Source organism: Choloepus didactylus, chromosome 9 (genome assembly GCF_015220235.1).
Source record: "Choloepus didactylus isolate mChoDid1 chromosome 9, mChoDid1.pri, whole genome shotgun sequence".
Classification (NCBI taxonomy): Eukaryota; Metazoa; Chordata; class Mammalia; order Pilosa; family Megalonychidae; genus Choloepus; species Choloepus didactylus.
Genome location: NC_051315.1, coordinates 40902975 through 40926287, shown reverse-complemented (window position 1 = coordinate 40926287; position 23313 = coordinate 40902975). Strand labels below are relative to the sequence as shown.

General features: G+C 34.3%; 1 protein-coding gene across 2 annotated transcripts in view; it reads left to right on the top strand.

Annotated features, from left to right (window-relative positions):
• Positions 1–23313, top strand: part of PRPF40A (pre-mRNA processing factor 40 homolog A) — a 43635-nt gene that overhangs the window by 142 nt on the left and 20180 nt on the right. For both annotated transcript variants that reach the window (XM_037849121.1, XM_037849122.1), the window contains exons 2-7: positions 38–114; positions 483–752; positions 1954–2085; positions 13602–13682; positions 14709–14739; positions 16043–16059. In XM_037849121.1, the coding sequence (XP_037705049.1) occupies positions 714–752; positions 1954–2085; positions 13602–13682; positions 14709–14739; positions 16043–16059 (300 nt within the window). In that variant the 5' untranslated portion in view covers positions 38–114; positions 483–713. The remainder of the gene's footprint in view (positions 1–37; positions 115–482; positions 753–1953; positions 2086–13601; positions 13683–14708; positions 14740–16042; positions 16060–23313) is intronic.

Sequence of the window (23313 nt, the reverse complement as noted above, 5' to 3'; positions counted from 1 at the left end):
GCGTAACTACAGGTCACTGCCCATCTCCTTTTCGCAGCCTTCTTCCTGTCCCGACCACAACTTCCTCCACGCTTCTCGGCACGCCTTCTTTCCCCTCCGCGCGCTCTCCTCCCGGTGCGTACGAAGCTCGAACCCTCTACCTCGGACCCCTCCTGCCTTCCCGGTCCCCTCCCCTCGGCCTCGAGCACCGCGCGCGCGCGCGCCGGGACCAGCCACCGCTAACGCTAGATTACCCCACCCCTATCCCACCCCACCCTACCCCGGGCAGCGTCAGGTTTGGGGGGGGGTGTACGTAACTCGGGTGGGGGGGGGGGAGTGAAGACAAGCAGGCCCACACAGACCCCCTCCCTACGGGGGAGGCAGTCTAAACTTGGGAAGCTGGGACACCGTTGTCTTCTCTTCCCCGGGGGAAGTTGGTGGAGTTTTCCCGGCAGAGGAATCGGCGTAGAAACTTCCTCCATCCCCTCTCCTCCTCCATGCAGGCGACGCCGTGTGAGGCTGAAGCTGGGGGCCAATCGCGGCAGAGCTGTGTGCCGGAGGCTCAGTCTGATTGGACAGCGGGGAAGCCTGTCAGCTTATTGGCCCCGCTGATCCCGCCCCGCAGCCCAAGGCAGCCTTTAACCTTTAGCCCCAGCGGGCGCCAGCCACTCAGATCGCTGCTTGTTGGTATATGTAGCGGCAGTGGCCGCCCGCGGAGCAGTCTGAGCCCGACGATGAGGCCGGGAACTGGAGCCGAGCGTGGAGGCCTCATGGTGAGTGAAATGGAGAGCTATCCTCCGTCACGGGGTCCCGGGAATGGGGAGCGGAGATTGCTCGACTCAAGCTTCTGCTCCAGCTCTTGGGTCTCTGCTGACGGCTTCCTGAGGAGACAGCCCTCGGTAAGGGATCGGTGGGGCAGGGGGAAAGCGGCACAATGAAAACCGGAGTCAGAGAGACATGAAGCTTTCCCCAGGAAAAGAAGAAAAGAGTGGACGAAGGAAGAGCTCGAGATGGTGGGATACGTTTTGAAGGAGACAAATGGAGGGCGGGGATGCACAAAGGGAAGGATGTGGACCCTGGAAGTTCCCAGGGGGCTTGGCCTAGGCAGAGACGCGGTGGAGGTGCTGGATTCTGGACGGGGTGAGCGTCTTGGAGACATAGGCCCGATTGCAAGAAGGGGGAGGTGGAGACTTGCTTTTGTAGACTTTAAAAGAAGGTGCCAAAATTTGTTTTCACTAGTGGTGGTGGTGTCTGCCGGGGGAGCAACTAGGAGAGTTGGGAGGGAGTGATTATCTGGTTTTAAGACCTGGAACAATGGACATCAAGGTAAAGAAAGTAGTTGTCTCTTTAAAAGCGCATTAAAGTGGATGAATTAGTCGGTCGCATTTAGCATCTATGAGTGACAGGACATTGGTCTTTGAAAAAAAAAATTGGAGGAGGAGCAGAAGTAATTTTAATTGTCTTGAAGATTGTATTACGAAATACTATGTTGATTTGTTATGAGTGAAGTGTCCCTGGGTACCTATGCTGTTCGTGTTTTTTAGGACCAGCCCTCGTCTGAGTTAACTTGGTATATTCAGTGTTTTAAAGTTTGAAGTCGGTTTGGAAACAAATTGAAGAATAAGTAGCGTTATAAAATAACGATATCTGACTATCTTTTATATCTAGGTAAAATAACATGAAGTTGTGGTTTTGTGTACATTTTCTCTAGTTACAGCAAGCCAATCAGTAAGTGATTTTTTTTAAAAAACCAATCTGGATATCCGTTGATTCTAACTTTTCCCATTTTGTTCTGGAATTTGGTCAATTGCAAGCTCAAACATTTGTGCGTTTTTAAATTTTGGTTTAAGATAAGATAAATGCTAACTTGATAATTTACTAATGCATTAGCTTAACTATGCTAGTGCAGGTAACTGAGATATTTGAGAAACATATACTGTTAGCAGTAGTCTTTAAATGTTCACTGTTTTTCAGATGGGACACCCTGGCATGCATTATGCCCCCATGGGAATGCACCCTATGGGTCAGAGAGCCAATATGCCTCCTGTACCTCATGGAATGATGCCACAAATGATGCCCCCTATGGGAGGGCCACCAATGGGACAAGTAAGCATTTATTGTATTTTTCTTTTCTTTTATATTTATTTTTTAATTTATATTTGCCTTCTGGTATTATTGTGCCCAGATTTTGAAGTCTGGTAGATGTTTGTAGCTGTTTAAGAATTAGTTTATGCGAAGATACTGTTTTTAAATAAGCCAAATATTGGATCATGACTGTAACCAAATTCTGAACATATCAAGAATGTCTTCTGTGTAAAAAAGTTTTTCACCTTGACAAACTTTTTCTTTTAATTTAATTTAAAAGTAATAATGTACTTCTGTGCTTTTTAGTTTAATAACCTTTTTTAAGCATGTCAGTTGAAATTAATGTTCGGAAAGTAAATTTTCTGTTTTCTGGTATGTCATCGTAACTTTTATCAGTGGACCATATATGATAAATGCATAGAATCTGAAAATAGAAATTGTTTATAGGCTTCTTTGGCTTAGAGTGAGTTTTATATTTCTTTCCTGAGAATATCGTGTGTGTGTGTGTGTGTGTGTGTGTGTGTGTTGGGGCTGGGGATAGAGATGGGTGATTTCTACTCCATAATTCTATTTCTTAAAGTATATTGCCATGTAGCTAATTCATTTTCCACTTTGTTTTTTTGTTTTGTTTTGGTTTGGTTTTGTTTGGTTTTGGATTTTTTAATGCTTATTGCTTCTGCACTCCTGCTTATGAGCAGTCCCTTCCATCTCTAGCATAAGTTGTAAATGGACATTTGTGGGAGTGATTTGGATCAGAAGATTTTAATGCTGACTCACTGACTTTGGTAGAACTGATTCCTAGAGAATCATTCCAAGAGAGGTAACAGATTCAGTTACCATGAATAATTTTATGCCCTCTGTGCTCTATGTCAGGTTCTGTATTACACAGATCCTTTAGGTGGCTGGGTTATTTCCGTTTGCATATCTTGACAAGTCATCAGAAATTTAGGCTATCAAAATATTTTGGAATGCCAGTCAATTATGTTTGATCTTTTGCTTATTAGTACTTTTTGCTTTGATAATTAAAATATAACTGTAAAATTATTGGTGTAATTGCAGTGAAGGAAAGGAGTTTACTCTGTGTCTCTTCCTCTTTTTACTTAATCTTAAGAGTAGAAGGACTTAATGACAAGTGGTTTTTTTCTTTTTTATTTGGAGGATAGCTCTTAATTTTATATGAAAATCTTTATTCAGAGGCATCAGGCCCAAAAGATTATCCCTGCAGGAGTTCTTTGAATAAAAGAACTGTTTATTCTGTGACTCTGCAGTAATACAAGTTTTAAATCTCCCTAAGTGATGGAGAAACAACTCTGATTCCTCTTCTGTTTCCATCTCTCATCAGCAAGGAGTTCTTCTTGTTTTCTTGGTAGAGCTGCTGTAACTAGATAATGAGCTTTAAAAATATTTATTCTTTGAATGCTCTGGTTCTTATTTAAAATTAGTTTCTTTCCACAGAAAGATAAAATAAAACAATTTGCTACTGCCAGATGCTTCTCTCTTTTCTGGGGCCTTCTGTTTCCATTGGGTCAAGCAAGGTAAGTTTTGCAAGGGATTGACCTGCTTACCCTTGCTGTGATGGTGCTATTGTAGTACCAGAACCAAGATACCGGCTAGTAATTTCTAGTAAAATGCAGATTTTATCTTTTTAAAAGTACTTTCGTGTGTCTTACTGACATAAACTGGTCATACTTTGTTCTAAGGCCCTTTTCTTTAGCAGTTTCAGTGACCATCTTCCTACTAAGTTTACTTGCTATGATGGTACAAATCTGTGAAAATACTATTAATTTTTCTTTGTGGTTTTCTTCCACTTTTTTTCCTAGGGCCACCATATGTTATGTGCCTTTAAGTTTACCTGACTATTTAGAAGTCCTATCTCTCCCTATTGGCTCCTGGTAGAAAAATCATTGAATGAATGTCTTAGGAATAGTCCCAAGAGGATTGCCATTGTTCCCCCCACCCCCATTAGATTATTACCTTTTTTCCCCTTAATATTTAACAAATGTGGAACTTAAATCTTGGTAAAGCTAATTCTTATTTTAGCTTTGCTAACAGACTGGGAGAGCATGGATAATTTAAACCCTCAGATAATTCAAAAACCTTATTTAAAGCCTTGTAAACACTCCTTCAGAAACAAAAGCTGATAATAAATACAAAAATTGTTTCCACTTCATCATTTCTTCTGTTTACCCTTTCTCAAAAGTATTCATGAGCAAGTAAGTGGTCAGAAGATAATTGAGAAGAAGCAGGGCAGTTGAATAATCCACAGCAGTGACAAAATTGGTAAGATTTTGCCATCCAGTTTTGAAAAGTCAATTCACAAATTCTTTAGATTTTTGGGACTGAAGGTTACAGGAACCTTCATGTATGCTAGTTGGCATTTAAGATTTTATGCTGGGACTAGCTCAAGATGAGAATTGGTGCAGTCTTAACTCGTTAAATAGTGCGGTCTTTGGAGTGTTACTGAATATGAAATGAAATTTAAAACTTGCTTATAAAATAATGTACAGACTTGAAAGAATAATAATTCTAAGGAAGCCAGAGTTTATAACTTTTCAAATGCTGTAAGTTACTTAGATTGAAGAAGTGGTGTGTTCAGTGTTTTTTCTGTTGTTTTTAATTCGTGAGATAACTTAGAATGTCCTTTAAAATCCAGGCTGAATCTATTAATAGTAGCAAACATTTGGAAATTATGAAGCGGAGTTTGATAATATTTCTTTCTGGTTGTCTTAATTATCTGTCCTCTAGGTTAAATTTGACTCTTTGTTACTTAATTGTACATAAACTTCATATGGGAAAGTTGTGCTTCACTTTCTTAGAATGATAGGATCTTACAGCTGAAACAGACTGTACAAGTCATATAAACTTTAATACATGAGCTAAATTTGGCTTTTGGAGGGATCACTCATCAAAAAGCCATGTTAAAGAAAGATAGTGAACTTTTCCTGCTTGGTGGCAGTACTTAAAAATTTCCGATAAGAGATTTCCTTTAGATAAAATGGAGAGGCTTTCTTCTTCCTTTATTTCTATAGTAAATAATGTTTTACTTTTAAAATATTTTCACATCTTACACTTTTGTTGTCCTTTCTAAATGAAGGACATGCCGGTCCTGTCATCTTCATCACCGTTGATTTTGCCTTCACTTATCCCCAAGAGTCCTCCTAGCTGGCCATTTGGGTTTATTTTTGTTTGTTTGTTTGTTTTTGTTCCTGATTTACCTCCTTTAATGAGAAGACTGGAAACCTAAGGTACCCTTCTGCTCTAACAGTCTATGATCCAGTTCAAATAATTTGATAAGAATAGTAGATGAACAGAAAATTTTTTTTAATACTGTCTCTCTAATTCTAATTTCTTCCTAATTATTATTGTTATTAATTTGCCTCTGTCAAGGAACTGGTAGATAAATAATTGCATTTCACGAATGAGCTTGATTTTGTTTTTACATTTTTTATTAAGTAAGGCAGTCTCGAACATCTTTTATTTCTATTCCTGCTACCCTCTGAGCCCAAGTCATTATACTTCCATGCCTGTTCTACTATAACTTTTGAGCTGGTTTTCTGGCTTCAAGGCTGCCAAAAATAATTCTCCTAGATTTCATCATGTTACCTCTTGCACAAGAACTTCTAAGGTTTTTCTGAGCCTGTGGCAGAGTGTCTGAATTTCAGAACTTAACTTTCAAGGTCTCTAGAGTGATTCAAAGATGCGTTTCTTCACTCTCCCTAATTTGAACCCAGGCTGGTCTTTTTGTAGTTTTCTTGAGTGATTGTAGTTAGTTCATGAATTCAAGTTCATGCTGTTCTTCTTGCCCTTCTGCCCCCAGCTCACTACAACCGTGACTTCTATTTTGCTTACCTAAGTTCTGCCATTTCAAGTCCTGCCTTCTCCATGAGGTCCTCAGCAATAATTTTGCCCCAACATACACCTCCCTTCAAATTAAAAGAAAATCCTGTGTAATCTACCCATAACTGTTACTGTTTCACTTATTTTAGTGCTTAGTTACTGATTTGTTCTGTTTTATGCTTTCTTACTTGCTTTGTGTTCCCAAAAAAGAACAGATTGTAAGCTGTAGAGGGCTGGAGCTATGTTCTGTACTTTTTAAAAAATCCTGTACACGCTGAGCACAGTTCTTGGCACATCATGGGTGCTCAGTAAAATACTTGTTGAATGAATGAAACAAATACACAGGTATTCTTTCCTGTAAAATAAGGCAAGAAGTAAGTCAGCCTTACATGTGACTGCTTCCAGTGGTTACTTGTTCCTTTACATTGTTACCACTTATTCTTCTTTTTAGTATCTACCTCTTTACTGTTATTTATTGATTTGACAAAAATGGAAGATAAATAAGAAAATAATTTTTGCTTGATGACTAAAATGAAAACCCCATTTCCATTTGTTCATTTATTTTAAATTATATGCCTGTATAACTTCATTTTTGATCACCTCATTAAGAATTCTTACCATAGATTTTTCCATACCCTAGGGGAAAATGATTTGAATATAGGCATTCCCAAGAAATAAATCCAATGTATTGGTATCTTAGGTTTATCTGACTGATTAGACAAATTTATTTATTGCTATTGCTTTTAAATTACTCTTACTTTTGAGTATCTACAGAATCTTCACCATTAAATGGGACATTAGCCCTTGACAGGAGACTTTTTTTCCTGAAGATAATGCCTCATAATTCTTGAATCTAGGTAATTCCTGTGGTCATCTATATTATTATTCTAAGTACTTGTTAAAAAATTGATTGACCCAGTCTAATGTGTTTGTTTAACTTTTCACTTGTGTATGTGGGTAGATTTGTTAACAGATGTTATAATGAGACCAGAAGTTTTATTTTCATCGTCTTTAGATAGCAATTCATTTAACCGACCTCATCTACTTAAAAAAAACTTTGGCTAGAGTAGTGTTTCTAAGTGTGGGGAGTATTTAAAGAGACTAAACTGAATTGTATCCCCCCTCTTTTGGATTCACAGGGCACAGTGATTACTAAAGGTACTGAGAAGTCTAGCAGAAGCCTCTTTAAAACTTCTCACTCAGCATTTCTCCATCTTAGTTGGCCATCTCCCACCTCCCCAAACTCCCTGCTTCATTTTATCTGTTTATTTTGCTTTGTCTAGCACATTGCATGGAATTATCGTTTTGTGAGAAATTCTCAATTAGGAACATTTATCCTGGTTTGCTCTTTAGGAGGAAAAGGTAACATCAAAAAAGTTAATATTATCACACATAATTGAAGAATTTGCCATGTCAAATGTATGCATTAAATATTAGAGTCAAGAAGAAAAGGGAAGATATCTCAATGGGTTGACCTGTTGAATTTTAGTTGGGTTTCTTAGAAATGATGATGACATGACTTCCCAATCATTTCAGCTATGTCAGTGGATTAAATTAGAGGTTTGGTATATATGCATTGCCTATAGCTGTGTTCCTTTTTTTGTTGGTTTTATCTTAGATAAATAATGGGTCTGTGTTGTGAGGGGTTATAGATAAGAATGATTAGACTATTTTGTCAAAAAAAAAGTTGTCATTAGTTTTTCTCTTATTTCCTTTATACTTTCATGTTTCTTTTAGTCAGCAAACATTTATATCTCTCGAATGTGATGCTTTAAAGATTAATGATGTATATATTCTGCTTTCAAGGAACTTACAATCTTACTCCCCAGATACCTGTCTCACCTATGTTTTCTCATCTTGCAACTGGCTGATTTTGTTATAAAGATAGTTCTGGACATTGGGAAGTCTGGTGGAGAGAACTCTTAAATGTATTTTTTTTATTTTCTGCCTCTCTCTAGTCAAGTAGCCATACATTATCCCCTGCTTATTTTACAAGAAAATTGCATCATAGTTAGTGATTACTAAAGATAGGATCTTTTGTTTTATCTTAAGATTTGATTTTAAAACAAAATTCTCATGTGGCCGTACAAATATAATTGTATTCCTTGTGTGCTGAGTTTTAAGAAATTACCCTTTTAATTAATTGATGAGCATTACACTCCTGTTTGAAAACATGGGTTTGGTATAGGTTTTTTGACCCATGTGGTATCAAAAAAGTTGTTACTTCTCTGAAAGGTGATTTTTCATTAATTTCAAGATCATTAAATATTTATTTATGGCCATATATTGTTAAATTTAATAGAAAACTACCCTGTCTTTCGTTATACTGAAATAAATTGACAAAGTTTTCTACCACAAGTGATTTTCTGTTGTGTGCCAAGTTACTGTCCTATGCACTGGTAATACATACATAAATGAGACGTGGTCTATATCCTAAAGGTGCCCAAAATTGGGAAAATTAAAAATAAAGTTGTTATATAGATGGATTATTATTTATGTGTATATATAAAGATTTAGCTAGATAACATGCTGAGTCTAGTTTGAAGGATTTAAAAAAGGAGGTAAAAATGGTCTCTGTTACCCTTGTGTCCTAGAAAGCTTGTGTCCAAAAGAAGGCTAGATTATGATGACTTGTAAGTTTTGAAGTCTTTGATTTTATGTATGACTTAATTGAGAAACCCCAATTTGTGTATCTCCAGTTTTATTTAGAGTTTATTTTCTCTAACGTGATACAGTTTCTTTTCATTCAGCTCTGTTTTAAGCTTTGTGTCACATATCCAGTGGTTTTTCCTTTTGTATTTTCTGTACCTTTATTTAAGAAGTTTGGGAGGTTCAGAGACATTGGGTTAAGGATCACTAAATATCCTGAGCTATTTTTTGCCCTTTTCAGAGAATAGGATTGTGATACCTCATTCTGTATCAAAAATAATTACAGTTGTACCAACATGTTTGTATATAGCAGAGAGGGCCGTGTTAAAGTTGATCCTCCTGATTCTGGAAAGTGGGTTGGTTGGATATTATATTCTAATTCATAGATGGAAATAGTAAGACCCAAAGAGTTAAGTGAATTGCAAAGCGTCGTTGCTTAACCTGGGATTGACTTATTACATGTGTTGATTCCTGTTGCAGAATACGGTTTTATAATACTTACTTGATGCATTTAAGAACTGCAGAGCCTATCCAAGAAATAGATAGGGAATAGGCCAGGGAAGGGGCAGCATAAGATATATTTTTATCATATAAGTTAAAAGAGAGCAGTGGTAATAAAATAGCTTTTGTTTATTAAGCCCTGTTCTAAAGTGCCTTACATGTATTACCCTATTTGACCCTTCAACAATCCTATCAGATGGCCACTGTTTTCCCCGTTTTGCAAATGAGGAAACTGAGGATGCACAGAAGTGAAGTAAATTAGCCCAAGGTCACAAAGCTGGTAAGTGGTCAGGTTGGGATAGGAATTCTGGCAATCTGAATCCAGAGACCACTTAATAGCTCTGCTATTCTGCCTCTCTGTATAGTACTATGAGGTTATGTAATTAATTAAGCTAACCTTAGAATATGGAGGAGTGGCTGTGCCTCAGTAATTCTCAACTCCAGGTTGAGAGAGTTTAGCAAACTGTAATTTTGAATACTGGGAGTTGGCTTGTTAAGTGTGATAAGGTTCTGTTCCTTGTGCAATTTGTGCAAATCTTGTCTAGCTTTTACTTAATGTTTCTTACCAAAAAATGGCAAGTGTCTTGAATTCATATCACTGTTGATGAAGAACAGGTAGTGTTAAATGGTTTTCCCATAATGTAACCACTTAATCTGGATTGTTATGGATATACTTTAAGCATAGTTATTTCTTTTTGCTTCCAGTTGAATGGATATTTAGTTCAAAGATATGTTTTTGCATTTATTCATAATCTATTTATTCATAAAGTAATTTAATGTTGTATGAGGTAATTGTTTTTAGATACTATATTTAGTGGTGTTTGTAGAGTGTGTTTCTCTTGTGGAATTCGGCAAGATTCAAAATGGTAAGATTCAAATATATTTAAGGTTGTCAGTTTGTAACTGCAGGTTTGCAACAAGAATAATTCTTAAATCACCCACTTGCAATTTATGAGTTAATAAATTTTTTAGATGGTTTTCTGTAGAGCTAGACAAAAGGTAGTTTAGATTGTGATTTCTTTTCAGAGAAAACTTCAGGAAATAATTCTGAAGAAAAAACTTGAATTACCCACAGAAGATCTTCACAGTTTTTTCTTTTCATGTCATAATGAATTACACTTGGTCTACATTTTGAACAACATACTGGATGTGTAGCACTGGCATTACTTTTGTTATTGCATCTTTTATTTTCATTCTTAAAATTTTTCTAGAATGGTAAAAAAAAAAGAATGCTTGTTTTTATATAATCTTAGAAACTTTCCAAGGTATATACTAGGAATGACTGAACAGATTGTATGGTGTTCACTTGTTTTCACTCACTTGTTTATTTTCCTCATGCTGTGGTGTTTTCCTCTAAGAGCAAGTTGATAATTGATTTTATAGTCATTATAACAGATGTAAATAGAAATAGACATAAAATTTGTTTATATGTTCATCTCTATATGCTTATCCATTTATGAATAAAGTATATGTAGTATATTTGAATTTAATTTTTATGTTTTTAAAAGGTGCCAAAGTGTCCCTGAAATTCAGTTGTTTACTATTCTAGGCAATTTAGCTTGCTTCATACTTATGTATCTTTTGCCCTCTTTTTTGTTCCCATCTCCAGTCCTAACAACTGAAAATCCTTAGTCATAGCACTTACTGTATTTACCACAGTAGTTTAAATGGAAACTTGTAAAGAGGTATATGGTTGTGACTTTATAGTATGCCTCACACTTTATGTAGCTTGAAGAATGATCTGGCTTGTGGAATTTGTTGTGGCATTTTTGTAGCAGCTAAGTTAAGAGTTTTTCCTTTAGCCAGTTTGAATCAGCATCTCAGTTTCATCAAACTTAAGGTGACATCAGTGATGACATCAGAGGAAGAAAAACACAAAACTTAAAATGGGAACTCTAAAAGACTCTATAAATAAAGCCAGATGCCAAGGGCCATACCCTCCATATGAAGCCAAGTGAAAAGTAAACCTGTGCAAAAAAAGGACAGCAAAGAAATATTAATGCTGGTGGCTTGGTTGTTGGGCAGATGGAGGGAATAGTTACTCCTTAGAATTTGAACCACAAGTTGATTCTCATAAGCTTGCGATCTGGATTCCCATTATCAGTGTCATCTTAAAAAACAAAAAACAAAACAAAAGAAACCCCTAATAGATAGCTTAGAAAATGTAAATGGGTCCTGTATTGGTAATACTGCCAAATGATTGGCATATGTCAACACAGATCCTCTGACAAAATTCAACTCAAGCTGGACAGGCACAGTGACATGCAGCTCCCTGTTACATGTATCCTAGAATTAATGAACACACATTGGGAAATAGGCTTTCCTGTGGTGCTCAAGCCTTTGGGGGAGCTCTGCATTTGTCAAATTCTAATAAATAGCTTTTTATAAGGAATATATTGTTTTGAATGTTTGTGTTTTTGTTCTTTGGTTTTATGTTAATAACATCACAGTTTTGGCTTAAAACTATAATAATGATCAATTTACTTTTAGAACATTCCATTTTACATAACTCAAGAATTTTGTAGATAAAATTTTTATGAGGTTGAACGAGCTTAACTAGTTGCTACCCTCCAGAATTTACTGACATACTGGAGGGGAATGTGGCTTTTTATTTGACATTAATCTTATTCTATAACTATTACTGTTTGTTCAAGTCTAGAGGAAAGCTTTGAAATGTTTTAAAATTTGAGGTGTAGGAAGGACAAAATTAAGGAGATAATTGTAACTGTCAAACTGTATGTTTTTTAATGATTTTCAAATATTATTTGCAGTGAATGTCATTGGCCTGAACTAGTGAATATTTTTGCAAGACATAGGCTTTTTTGTTGCTTTGTTTTTAAAATGGGATTTGTTCTGCGAAGTCAGAATATTTCAATTTGAAATTACATTTATTTATAGAGTCTACTGCTGGTACTGTGTGGGAATGTGCTATTGCATTATGGAGATTTTTACCCCATTTTTTTAAATGTCTTCAGTTCTTATGGGAAAATACTTCGATTTGTTTTCTCTTAAGTTTTCAAACTTCAGTTTCTCAATTTCATCTTAGTATTCTGGTTTTGGAGATGTTGACACCAACTTTCGATTTTATATGCAGGCCATTTTCAATAGCAGGGTGGTTTCTCTCTGAGGCATACTCTCAATTGATTGCCTTCCCCCCAATCAGTTTCTGTGTACTTAAGGAATTTAATTTTACTTTACTGTTAGCCTAGAGGACACTTAATTGTGAGGGTATATCATTTCCAAAAGGAGGAGGACAAGCCTAGATTTGTCATTTTGATCTGTGTTTTTTCCCTGACCGTGAGTCATTTCTCTAATTCAGTTAGTCTGGATGATGGAGGCTCACTGCTTCTGTTGTCAAATTCTGTTTGGTGTTTTTTTTTTCCGACTGTTATTTCAACCATATTCCGACGCCACAATGTTGTAGTTAGAATTTCTGTCAATGTGTTTAGGTTGTTTTTTTAAATGATGTTTAAACAGTTGATTGAATATTACCTTTTGAGGAACATAATTTTATTTATAGGTTGTATTTTAATCTATTAACAACATGCTACTTCATTTAATATGTACTTTAGCCTTGTTTTGTGTTGTAAGTAATGAGTTCACTTTCACAAGTAATAAAATTTAGTGTGTAGATGTTCTTGTTTAGCTTTGGTAGACTTTATATGTTTCTGTTCACAAATATGCTTATTTTCTGATCCTGTTGGTCACTTTGTCCATTTAGTTTGAAACTGTTGTATAACTGGTTGCCTTGTTAGATACCAGTGATACAGTGTTGTATAGATTTTGGACCAACCCTCCCCCCCTTTTCCTTAGAATTGTTCATACGAAAATCAAAATTATAGTGTGGAATTACACTAATATATAGGAGCATTGAATCTGTTGTCTTTATGGTTTTATCTTCATACTTAGTGAAGATTAATTTATAGATTTGAATGGCAGTCATTGATAAACTAAATTGAATTCCAAAACTATTATTTTCCTTCTTCAGATATTCTGATATGTGCTATATTGTTTGTTTTTATAAAAGAGGGGATGGATGACTTAATGAGAAGTTGGTGTTTTATGTTTTTTTCCTTCAAGTTGTTGTTTAGATTGTAAACATTTAAAAAAGTACCAGGTTGCTACAAAATTTATTCAATACAGATAGTGAAAATCAAAGATGAAAAATATAGAAAAAAAATTTTTTATCTTAAATTGTCTTATTCCAAAGAAAAGGGAAAAACATGAGTGTTTAGTTAAAATTATAAGAAAATTAATGTTCTTAAGCTTTGGCTAGAAATAATATAATAGTCTAAACTTTTAAATTCACTTGTTGAAAATGTTGACTGTACATATAAACTGTGACGTAAGTATTAAAATAAATCATTGATAAAGTACTTCATTCATTCAACAGGTACTTACTAAGCATACTATTCAGATTTTATTAGTATTAATATTCAGTGGTTTTTAATCTTAAATTGTGCATATTAATTTTAATAGCCAGATAGCTTCTTAGAGTCATATTAAGTACTTTGGTCTTACATAATAACCTTTTTTTACTTTTATTTTAGATGCCTGGAATGATGTCTTCAGTAATGCCTGGAATGATGATGTCTCATATGTCTCAGGCTTCCATGCAGCCTGCCTTACCGGTAATCTTATGAAAACAACTATTTTCTGTGATGTTTTGATTAATTACTTTCATATATGGAATAATATATGTATTTGACAGGCAATTGTGTTAGCCTTTCAGGTGCTTCTAGAGTACACTGTAACATGTAACAGGAATAATAGTGGACTTTCATTTTTAGTTTCTGTAACTTGAATGATAGGCCATCTTAATTATTAAATTAATTATTAAATTAATTCCACATTAAACAAAAGCAGAATACTGAAAAGCATAGTTTGTCAGCTAGCAGCATTTATTTGTCTGGTAACATTCTAACCTTAAAGGGTAAATATTTACTTTTCTGAGTTCTAATTAAAGGTTGATATGTTATCTAATGCTACATCCTAAATTTAGAAATCAGAAGACTTAACTTGAAATACATTTTGTGAGACTTTGGCTAGGCAGAGTACTTAGAAAAACCTAAACAGCCTTATCACCCATGTTGAGTATAACAATATGTAAATCACTAAGATATTCAAGTTAGTTTAACTTTATTACCTGATAGCCTAGTGGTTGTAAAGAACAGATGTGGCATACTTCACTGGGGTAGTAGATTTGCGATGTCTTATCCAAAATCCTTAGGGCCAAGTGTATTTCAAAATTCAGGATTTTTGAAATACTGGAAAGGTAATACAGTCATAGGCTATACATTATCTAAAAATTTCCAGAGGGATCTAGGTGCATCCTATAATTTTTTATAATACATTAATATTTCTACAGAAAACTTACGGATATTCATCCTGAGGTTGGATGAATAAATACTATAAAAAGCTTCATGTTAATTTAGGACAGGTTTTGCTACAAGAAAGTAAAGTAGCCCCAGGTTGCTGATCTTTTCTTATAATTCATAGCAAGCCCAAGGACCTGGGACTACTAAAACTTTCGCTAAGAATCTTTAAATCGGTAGCTTGAGGATTATACATGGAAGGGATTGATTCACTGTGCTTTATGAGGAACTTACATAATTTAAACGATGTGAATATTACTAATTTTGTTTTTCTTCTTATAGCCAGGAGTAAATAATATGGATTTAGCAGCAGGTATGTATACCATGTATGGTGGTATGCATTAGACTTCATCTGGAGAGTATTAGCCATACCATATGAGGGATAAAAGCAGTGTCCTTAGACTTTATAATCAGCTCTTGTATTTTTTTTTTTTAAGGCAGTGGAAAATAGGTTACCTTTGATAATTGAATCCTGAAGAAATCATCATACTTCAAAATCAGGGATTTGGGAACCCGATTTTGTCTGCAGATCATACTTTGGTCCACAGAATTTTTAAATTTTGTTATTAGTTGTTGACATTTAAAGTCTGCAGATTTTATGTAAAGATTGAATTATCTTGAAAAGTTGGGTGATAAGGGTGGATATTCATTGCTTACAGTGTTCCTGTCAATACAGTAGAGTTTGAGAGAATCTTTGTTGTTTGAATGAACTCTGGTTGGGGGCGTAGTTGAACTTGACAATTGTTGTGGAATGGAGTAGCACTCCAAACTTTAGGTATGGAACATGGTTTCTCATTGGCCTTCTCGAAAGCTTTAGTCATTTCTCTCTGCTGTGCTTGGCCCTGTAGTCATTGTCATTTTCAAGCCCTGTTAAAAAATTTTTTGTAAGTCAACAATAAGTGGTTTCTTTGATTAGTATGACCTTAGTATATAATAATAATGCCTCTGTCCATGTGTTCCACAGAAGTTTTTAAGTTACTAGTTTTCTGAAGTTAGTGATTAAATTGTCTGAGCTTTAACAGAACTTTCCCCAATGACAGAAATTGTCTGTAATATGTACCATATATTATGATAGCTGTTAACTGTGTGTAATTATTGAGTACTTGAAATGCAGCTAATACAACAAAAACTGAATTTTTTATTTTCTTAACTCTTAATTTAAATTTTAATTAAAAGAGGGATGTGTGGTGGCTAATGGCTTCTGTATGTATTGTACAGCACAAGTGTCTGGACTTTAGAGAATTCATGTTGCCAGGAATCTAAAAGCATAAGATCAGAGGTCAGAGACATTATTGTACTTTGGTAGTAGAGCAGAAAGAAGGAAAATTAGGCAAGATAGACACCTATAGCAAGGAGAAAAGAAACAAAAAGGCAGAGATGAATATTTTCTAAACTAGTTCCACATGATTGTGGAGATTATTTCAAAGAGCCACTTAATTCTGAAAATGCTCTGCACTATAGTTTATTTTGTTGGAAAGTGAGCAAGCACAGAGGTCATATTGGATAGTATTAGGATGAGGAGGAAGAAATAGTATGACCAAATATAATAAAACTATAAAATAAAGGATAGCATAATTCATCACAGCATAAATAATGTGCCTCTTATTTTATTTTAGGTACAGCATCCGGTGCAGTAAGTACTCTTTAAACCAGTGGAATATAGTTCATTATACTTATTTAGCATACTACATTGATCCTTATTTCTATTTATCTGCTAAGTTGAACACTACTTTCCCCTCTTTTCCAGACCAATGGTTCAAACGTTGTTTGAATGTTTAATTTTAAAATGGGATAGAATAAATTCATTAATCCCATTTATTATGTAATCTGAAAGCAGAGAACCAGAGAAGCTAACTGGAATTATTTGTGGCATTTTATGTGCCTTTTAATATTAAAATCTATGAGATTCATCAATTTTTACAAGAATTTGAATAATCACTATTACAATTAGGGGAACAGGACTTGTAGGAGCACAGTAATTAGCCTGGTAATTTTCAGCTAAGTGTTACATTAGAAGGTACTCTTCTAGAAAAACTTACGTACCCTTTTTTGATTATGTACTAATAAAGAATTTTCTAATGCATAATAGTTTAAAATTCAGCTCTTTTGCTTGTCATAACACTAGGTTAAAAAGACAAAAAGAATGTTTAAAATTGCTTTGATTTTCTTTGGAAAGAAGTGAAATACTACTATGTCACTTTTTTCCTCTCAGTACTTGATTTTAAGAGAGTAGTCTTGTTACTTTTTTCTCTTACACATTTTTATGGTGGTGCCCCATATTTCTGAGGCCCCGCTTAAAGATGACTGGTTTATGCTTAGTTGTTTAGTCCATTTTTTAGCCTCAAGGATTTTCTTTTTTGGTATTGCTTGGGGATCAATGAAAAGAAGAATTTATATGTATAATCTCAATTATACTATTAGTCGTGAGAGATAGCTGCTATCATATTATAGTTGAGGAAATGCAAATAGCTGTGAATTAATAGCAGATATGTTAATATTTTACACATTGGGGAAAAAATTTTAATGGAGGATTTGATTCTAATTTTTAAAAAAACTTTTTTTTATCTTTTGCTTTAAAACTTGAGTGGTTCTATAATATCTGGTATTCTTCTATTGTGTGTATTTTTATTTTTAATAAATGATAGTTTTGTGTTTTTCCTGCTTATTTAAATAGCCCAGGCTTATTGAATGAAAAATGAAACAGACATACATTATAAAGAAGAAAGAAAACAGCCTAAATATTCCCTCAATGAGGGAATCACCACCACTAGTAGTTTTGATGACAGTACTTTTGTGCATTTTATTTAAGCATAGACATACACATACATCATTCTATGTAATTGGTTCATGTTATGTATGCTTTTATAAACATTTGTAAATATACCTCTGTACTTCTTTACTCACTTGGTAGGTCATTGTGAAAATCTATGCAGGTTCCCTAATGTAGATGTAACCTTTTAAATGATTGCATAAAATATTCTTTGGTATAGATAACTGTTCACCTTTTGATGAGCAATCGGTTTCTTTCTAAGAGCCTATGAATAACATTTCTGGGATGGAGAGTCTATAGCCATGTTGATTTTTAAAAAGATTACAAAATACATACTTCTAAGAACAGTATGTGAACAAGTCCTTCCTTCAAGAATCTCTGTCACCAATAGGCACTATTGCTCATTTAAATTTTGTGATTTGATATGGGGATAAAGTGGTAGTTCTTACTTGGACTCTTAATGGGATTAAACATTTTATTGGCTATTTGCATTTTCTCTTCTGTTAGCCTGTTCCTGTCTGTTCTGGTTTGCTAATGCTGCCATTTTGCAAAACACCAGAAATGGATTGGCTTTTATAAAGAGGGTTTATTTAGTTACAGAGTTACAGTCTTAAGGCCATAAAGTGTTCACGGTAAGGCCTCGACAAAAGGGTACCTTCACTGGAGAAAGGCCACTGGCATCTGGAAAACCTCTGTTAGTTGGAAAGGCACGTGGCTGGTGTCTGCTCCAGGTTGCATTTCAAAATGGCGTTCTCCAAAATGTCTGTCTAAGCTGCAGCAGCTCTGAGTTCCTTCTGTTTGTGAGCTTTTATAGGACTCTGGTAAACTAATCAGGACCCAAACTGAATGGGCGGGGCCACACCTCCATGGAAGTAATCTAATCCAAGGTATTACCCACTGTTGGGTGGGTCACATCTCCATGGAAACAGCCTAATTCAAAGATTCCAACCTAATCAACACTTAACACGTCTGCCCCGACAAGACTGCATACAAAATTGCATTAAAGAACTTGGTGTTTTGGGGGACCTAATACATCCAAACCGGCACACCATCCTTTTCTGTTTTCCTGTTGGGTTGTTTGTGTTTTTATTATCAGTATTAAGAGCTCTTCGAAAGTTATAGATATTTACCTTTACTAGTCATGAGTTTCAGATATTTTTCCTAGTCTGTCATTTGTCTATTGATTTTTCTTATGACAGCCCTTGCCACACATTGTTAATTTTCCTGTAGTGTCAGATACGGTTATCTTTTAGCTTTTGTATCTCTTGAATTTTTTACAAGCATTTCTCCATTCCTTGCATTGACAAAGTTTTCTATAGTTTCTTGATTTTTTTTTGCTTTATTTTCTACCTTTAAGTGATTTGACCCATCTGAAATGTCAATCAGATGACTAGCCAATTGTGTCATATGTCTGTCAAACCATTTTTTCACACTTAATTGAAATACTTTTTTTTTTTTTTTTTGATTATATATTCTTACATACTCTGGCATCTATTTTGGGATTTTCTTTTTTAATGTCATGTTTGTCTATTTCTAATCCAGTATTACAACTTTTTGATTAGAGTAGCTTTAATAGGGCAAGTCTTCGTGGTTTCTATTTTCAGATATTAGCATGTGAGTTCTCCTGTGTCCCTCAAAACAAAATTGTAAAGCTTTTTGAGTGCTTAGCTTGTTGTTTTTCACACATCCTTGTTTTCAGTAAAACAAACAAAAATGGAAACTTTGCTTAAGTTTTGACTTAGTCATTTGACTCTAAATATTTTTTCTTTTCCTTGCATTTGATTGCTTTTTAAAAGTTTGCTAAATGGTATGTTTTTCTTGGTTTCCAGATGTGGGAGTTATTTTTTATAAACTATATGTTTTGCATTATGATTAGAAAGCACAGTCTGTATGACTCACAGTCTGTGGTGAAGTGTTTATTTTTCTTAAGCAGCCACATTAGCAGGGATTCTCTTATTAATTAGATTATTTTTTATTTTAACTGGATTTCATTTGGGTTTGTGTGTGTGTGTGTGTGTGTATAAGTAAACGAAAGAGAATTGACTCTTCAATATACCAGTTATTTCATTTTACGAAGTAATTGGTGACATGTTTTGTTTATGATTTTAATGGAGAGGACTTTGGGGTCATGTTATTGGTTTTTGAAAAAAATTTTTTTTTGTCATTTAAATATTTTCTTTTTAATTGTTTTATTTGAGGATTTTTGTTTCTGGTTTTTACTTTTTGAATATTGAAAACTAGCACAGGTTTCAGTGTTATGTGGTCACACCAAGAGTATTAGTGTGTTTGCATATTGTTTCATTCACTCAGTTTGTTAATAGAAATAGTTACTTTCATAAATTTCCCATTATTGAACTACCTTTATACTTGTAAAATAAATTATGTTTTTTCTATTTATTGCAAGATCCTTTTAAAAAAATAATTTATATAAATTCTTACGTTTATAGTCCTGAGTAACACTGTCTACTTTTGGCGGGGGGTGGGGGGGGATGCCTTTTCTGTAGGTACCATTGTTCTCATTTTTTCCCCTGATCTGAAATTATGTCCTGACATTGCTATTGTCTGTACTTTAAATGTTGATTTCTTTAAAAGTTTTTTTGTATTCTGCCATAAAACCATCTGATTGGGTGTCTTTCCATTGCTTATATGGTAATTAGAATAATCAGGTATGATGTATTTCTCCTGGGGTTTATTTTGGCAGAGTCATTTGGTATGAAACTGTTTCCTCTGGATCTTGAGATTTATTCTATGTCTCTGATTGTGTCCTTTCTCAATTCTAATCTTATATTTTGGCTTTTTCTTTTTTTTTTCCTTATTTTGGATAGTGAGGGAATTTTTCAATTATTTCATGTTTAGATTTAGCCATTTTTTACTTTTTCAGTTTGTTTAAATTCAGCTTATACATTCTGTAAATATAACTATCATATACATATACAAAATTGAGTTTAAGTGTACATTCTGAATCTCTTGATAACATTTTTTCTTTTGTATTGAGTAGCTCTTTCTGAATTTGAAAAGTATATTAGGACTTTTGCTAAAATTATGTTTCTTTTTTTTTACACAGTTTTCTGTGTGTTTTAAATGATGTTTTGTGTATATATTTTCTATATATATTTCTGTATATATTTTGCCTCACTTCACACAATGCCTTAATCTTTTTCACTCTGTTTTTTAGACATTTTTCCATTATATTAAAAAATAGATCTGCATAAGAGATTCATCTTTAGTATGAGTGGACGATAATTGAGCTGTTTCCCTAATGGTAGATAATTGAGTTATCTCTAATATCAGAGAACATTCTTGTACTTCTTTGCAACTACATCAGCAGGGTTTTGTGGAGTGAAATTTCAGGATCAAAAGATGAAGTATGCCTTGTTAATACTGATGAAAACTTGCTAAATTGCCCAACCCAAAATTGATACTAATCTCCTCAACAGTAGCAAAAGAGAGAGTGCCCTTTTCCTTATCCCTTTTAACATTGTATATTAACAGTCTTTAGTTTACATTCATCTGATGAGCAGCGAGTTTTCATTTTAATTAGTTCTTTCATGATTTGTGCTGGCTGTTGTATAGGTTAATGGCTATGTTTATTTTTTTCACTAGATTGCCTTTTCTTATTGATTTTAGCAAGTTTTTGTATATTAGTGATAATAATTTTTAATCCCTTAATTTGCAAGTATATCCTCCCAGTTTTATCATTTGTAAAAATAGTTACTTTTAATTGAGTCCTCCAGAATTGCCATTTAGTGTCTTATTTTTAAAACAAATACTAATTTTTAGTTTTGGCAAGACAAATAAATTAGTTTTACTTCAGTTTGCATATTAGATGCTTTTAAAGAAAAGGAGTTGTTATGAGTAAAATATTCATCATTTACATATTTTTCCACTCAAATCGACTTCTGTAAGTGACATTTGACATAATAATTAGGACATTGGTATATAATTTCTGTTCTGATTCTGATGATTCAAGTTTCTGTTGATGACAAGGATTTTTTGTTATCAGAACTTTAGTTTGGGTAGTGAGAATGCGGTAATGAATTTCTCACTATGTGACCTTAAGCAAGTTACTTTATACTTTTCTGTGCCTCTGTTTTCTTATCTGTGAAATGGGGATAATCAGTAATACCTATTTCAGGATTATTAAAGGAATTCATTGAGAACTGTTAGAAAACCATTAGCTTAGGGCTTGATACTCAGTAGTTGTTCAGAAATTTACCTGTATTTGTTATTGATAATTAGCCTGTTACTGAGTATAGTGTGGTTATAGGTAGATATGACTGAATTGTTCTAGTTTTGTGGTTTATTTTCTGAGTCACCATGAGCAAGTTATTAACCTTCCTAAGCCTTGGGTTTTTTTTTAATCTGTAAAATGGGGATAGTGATCATACCTGCTTTATAGTTTAATTGAGAAACTCAAAGTAATAGGAAGTATTAAATTGTTTACCATTTTATGAGCTTTTGTACTTCTCCCCCATTATTTGGTCAAATGTGCATTATCCCTTATTCATTCCATCCGTTCATAAATCTAATTTTGGTGAACTTCCTCTTTGATGCCTTTTAACAGACACGATTTGGGGAGTTCAAGTAAAATTTTGAAACTTACGATAGACCTTGCAATCCTCGATACTACTGAGTTCATTTTTAAGAAAACATTTGTAAAATACAAAACTGTTGCTCTACCTCAACACTCCTTAATTTATGAAATGAAACATTACCCATGTAATTGAAGCTTCCATAAAGTATCCCTAACTACATTGTCTTTTGATGAAAATATGTTAAAGGAGCTTTATAACAGAAAGCCAAATGTTTTTTTAGCCTCTGTTTTAATGTTTGTTCCAGAGACATTGTACTTGTCTTATTCAGTGCAAGATGCTAGAGCAAGTTAAAAGATTTGAGACAACACCTTCAGAATTATCTGTATCTTTGATTAGTCATCTTTTCTTGGCTGTCCATCCCAAATTTTGCAAATATTCCCCATTAGCTATTAGTTTAAATTGGCGTATTTCATTTTCACATTTTAACATCTCTGAAATTGGAATGCATCTATAATCCATGGTGTCTTGTGGTTTCCGTCGTCCAGGCAGCAGTAATGACTTAGTTGTAAGTGACTGAACAACACAAGTGCCAAATCAGCAAAATGGATGTCAGTGGCATAAAAGAAACTCCTAAAAATAAAGGCACAGCACTTTTATCTGCTAGGAATAAAGTGAGTATGGTGAGAGAGTAGGAAAAAGCAATGAATCATAGATTTAGCCCACTTTCCCAAAGCAGAAGTCAAAAGTAAGTAGCTCTAAGTTGGTAAGGACAAAAGAAAGGTAGGCCAACTTTAAATAAGTACAAAAGAATGTAAGAACCAGTGCCAGTGATTTTTAGTTATTTTATGGTTCTTTTAATAAATGCTGCATTACCATATTCTTGATGCCATGTAGGGTGGTAATTGTGTGGAATATAATGGACATCAGAGACTCTGTGACTAAAAGTGGATAAAATGTGAAAAAATTTAAAGAATAGCTCAACTTAATCATTTGCCTTACTTTCCTTCTTAAGTGATTCACGATAAAATCAGTCTAAAACTGTCATTCAGTAAATTTAAAGTGAAATCTGAGTGATAAAAAAGCATGCGATAGTTGGATGTTTTTATTTTTCTTTCTTTAGAGGTCTATACAGTAACGTTGTGTCGTAGTTTTGAAGAAATGTGTTAAGTCTTTAAACCTTCCTCCAAGCATAGTTCAGCTTGTTACAATCTGAAAAATCTGGTGCCCAGAACTAGCCCAGGACCTTTGATCTGATCAAGTAATTCATTCATTCATAAAACTTGTGAAACTCTTAACCATCTTGCTTCGAGGCGTGATGTCTATTGATGCCTGAGGTTTCATTAGCAACTTTTAGTAGATTTTTGATAGTTCTATTGAGCCCTTAACTACGAATAAATTTATATTCTATTATCAAACTAGTTTCATATCAAATTTTATCTCATCTATCTTGTTTTGGGACATTTGATGCACATTTTATCCCTTTTAAATTTCATCTTGTTGATTGTTAAATTCTGATTATTTCATCCAAAAGCCATCTTTTCCAATTTTGACAGCTGTGTCTTTATGGCATGCTTTATTAGAA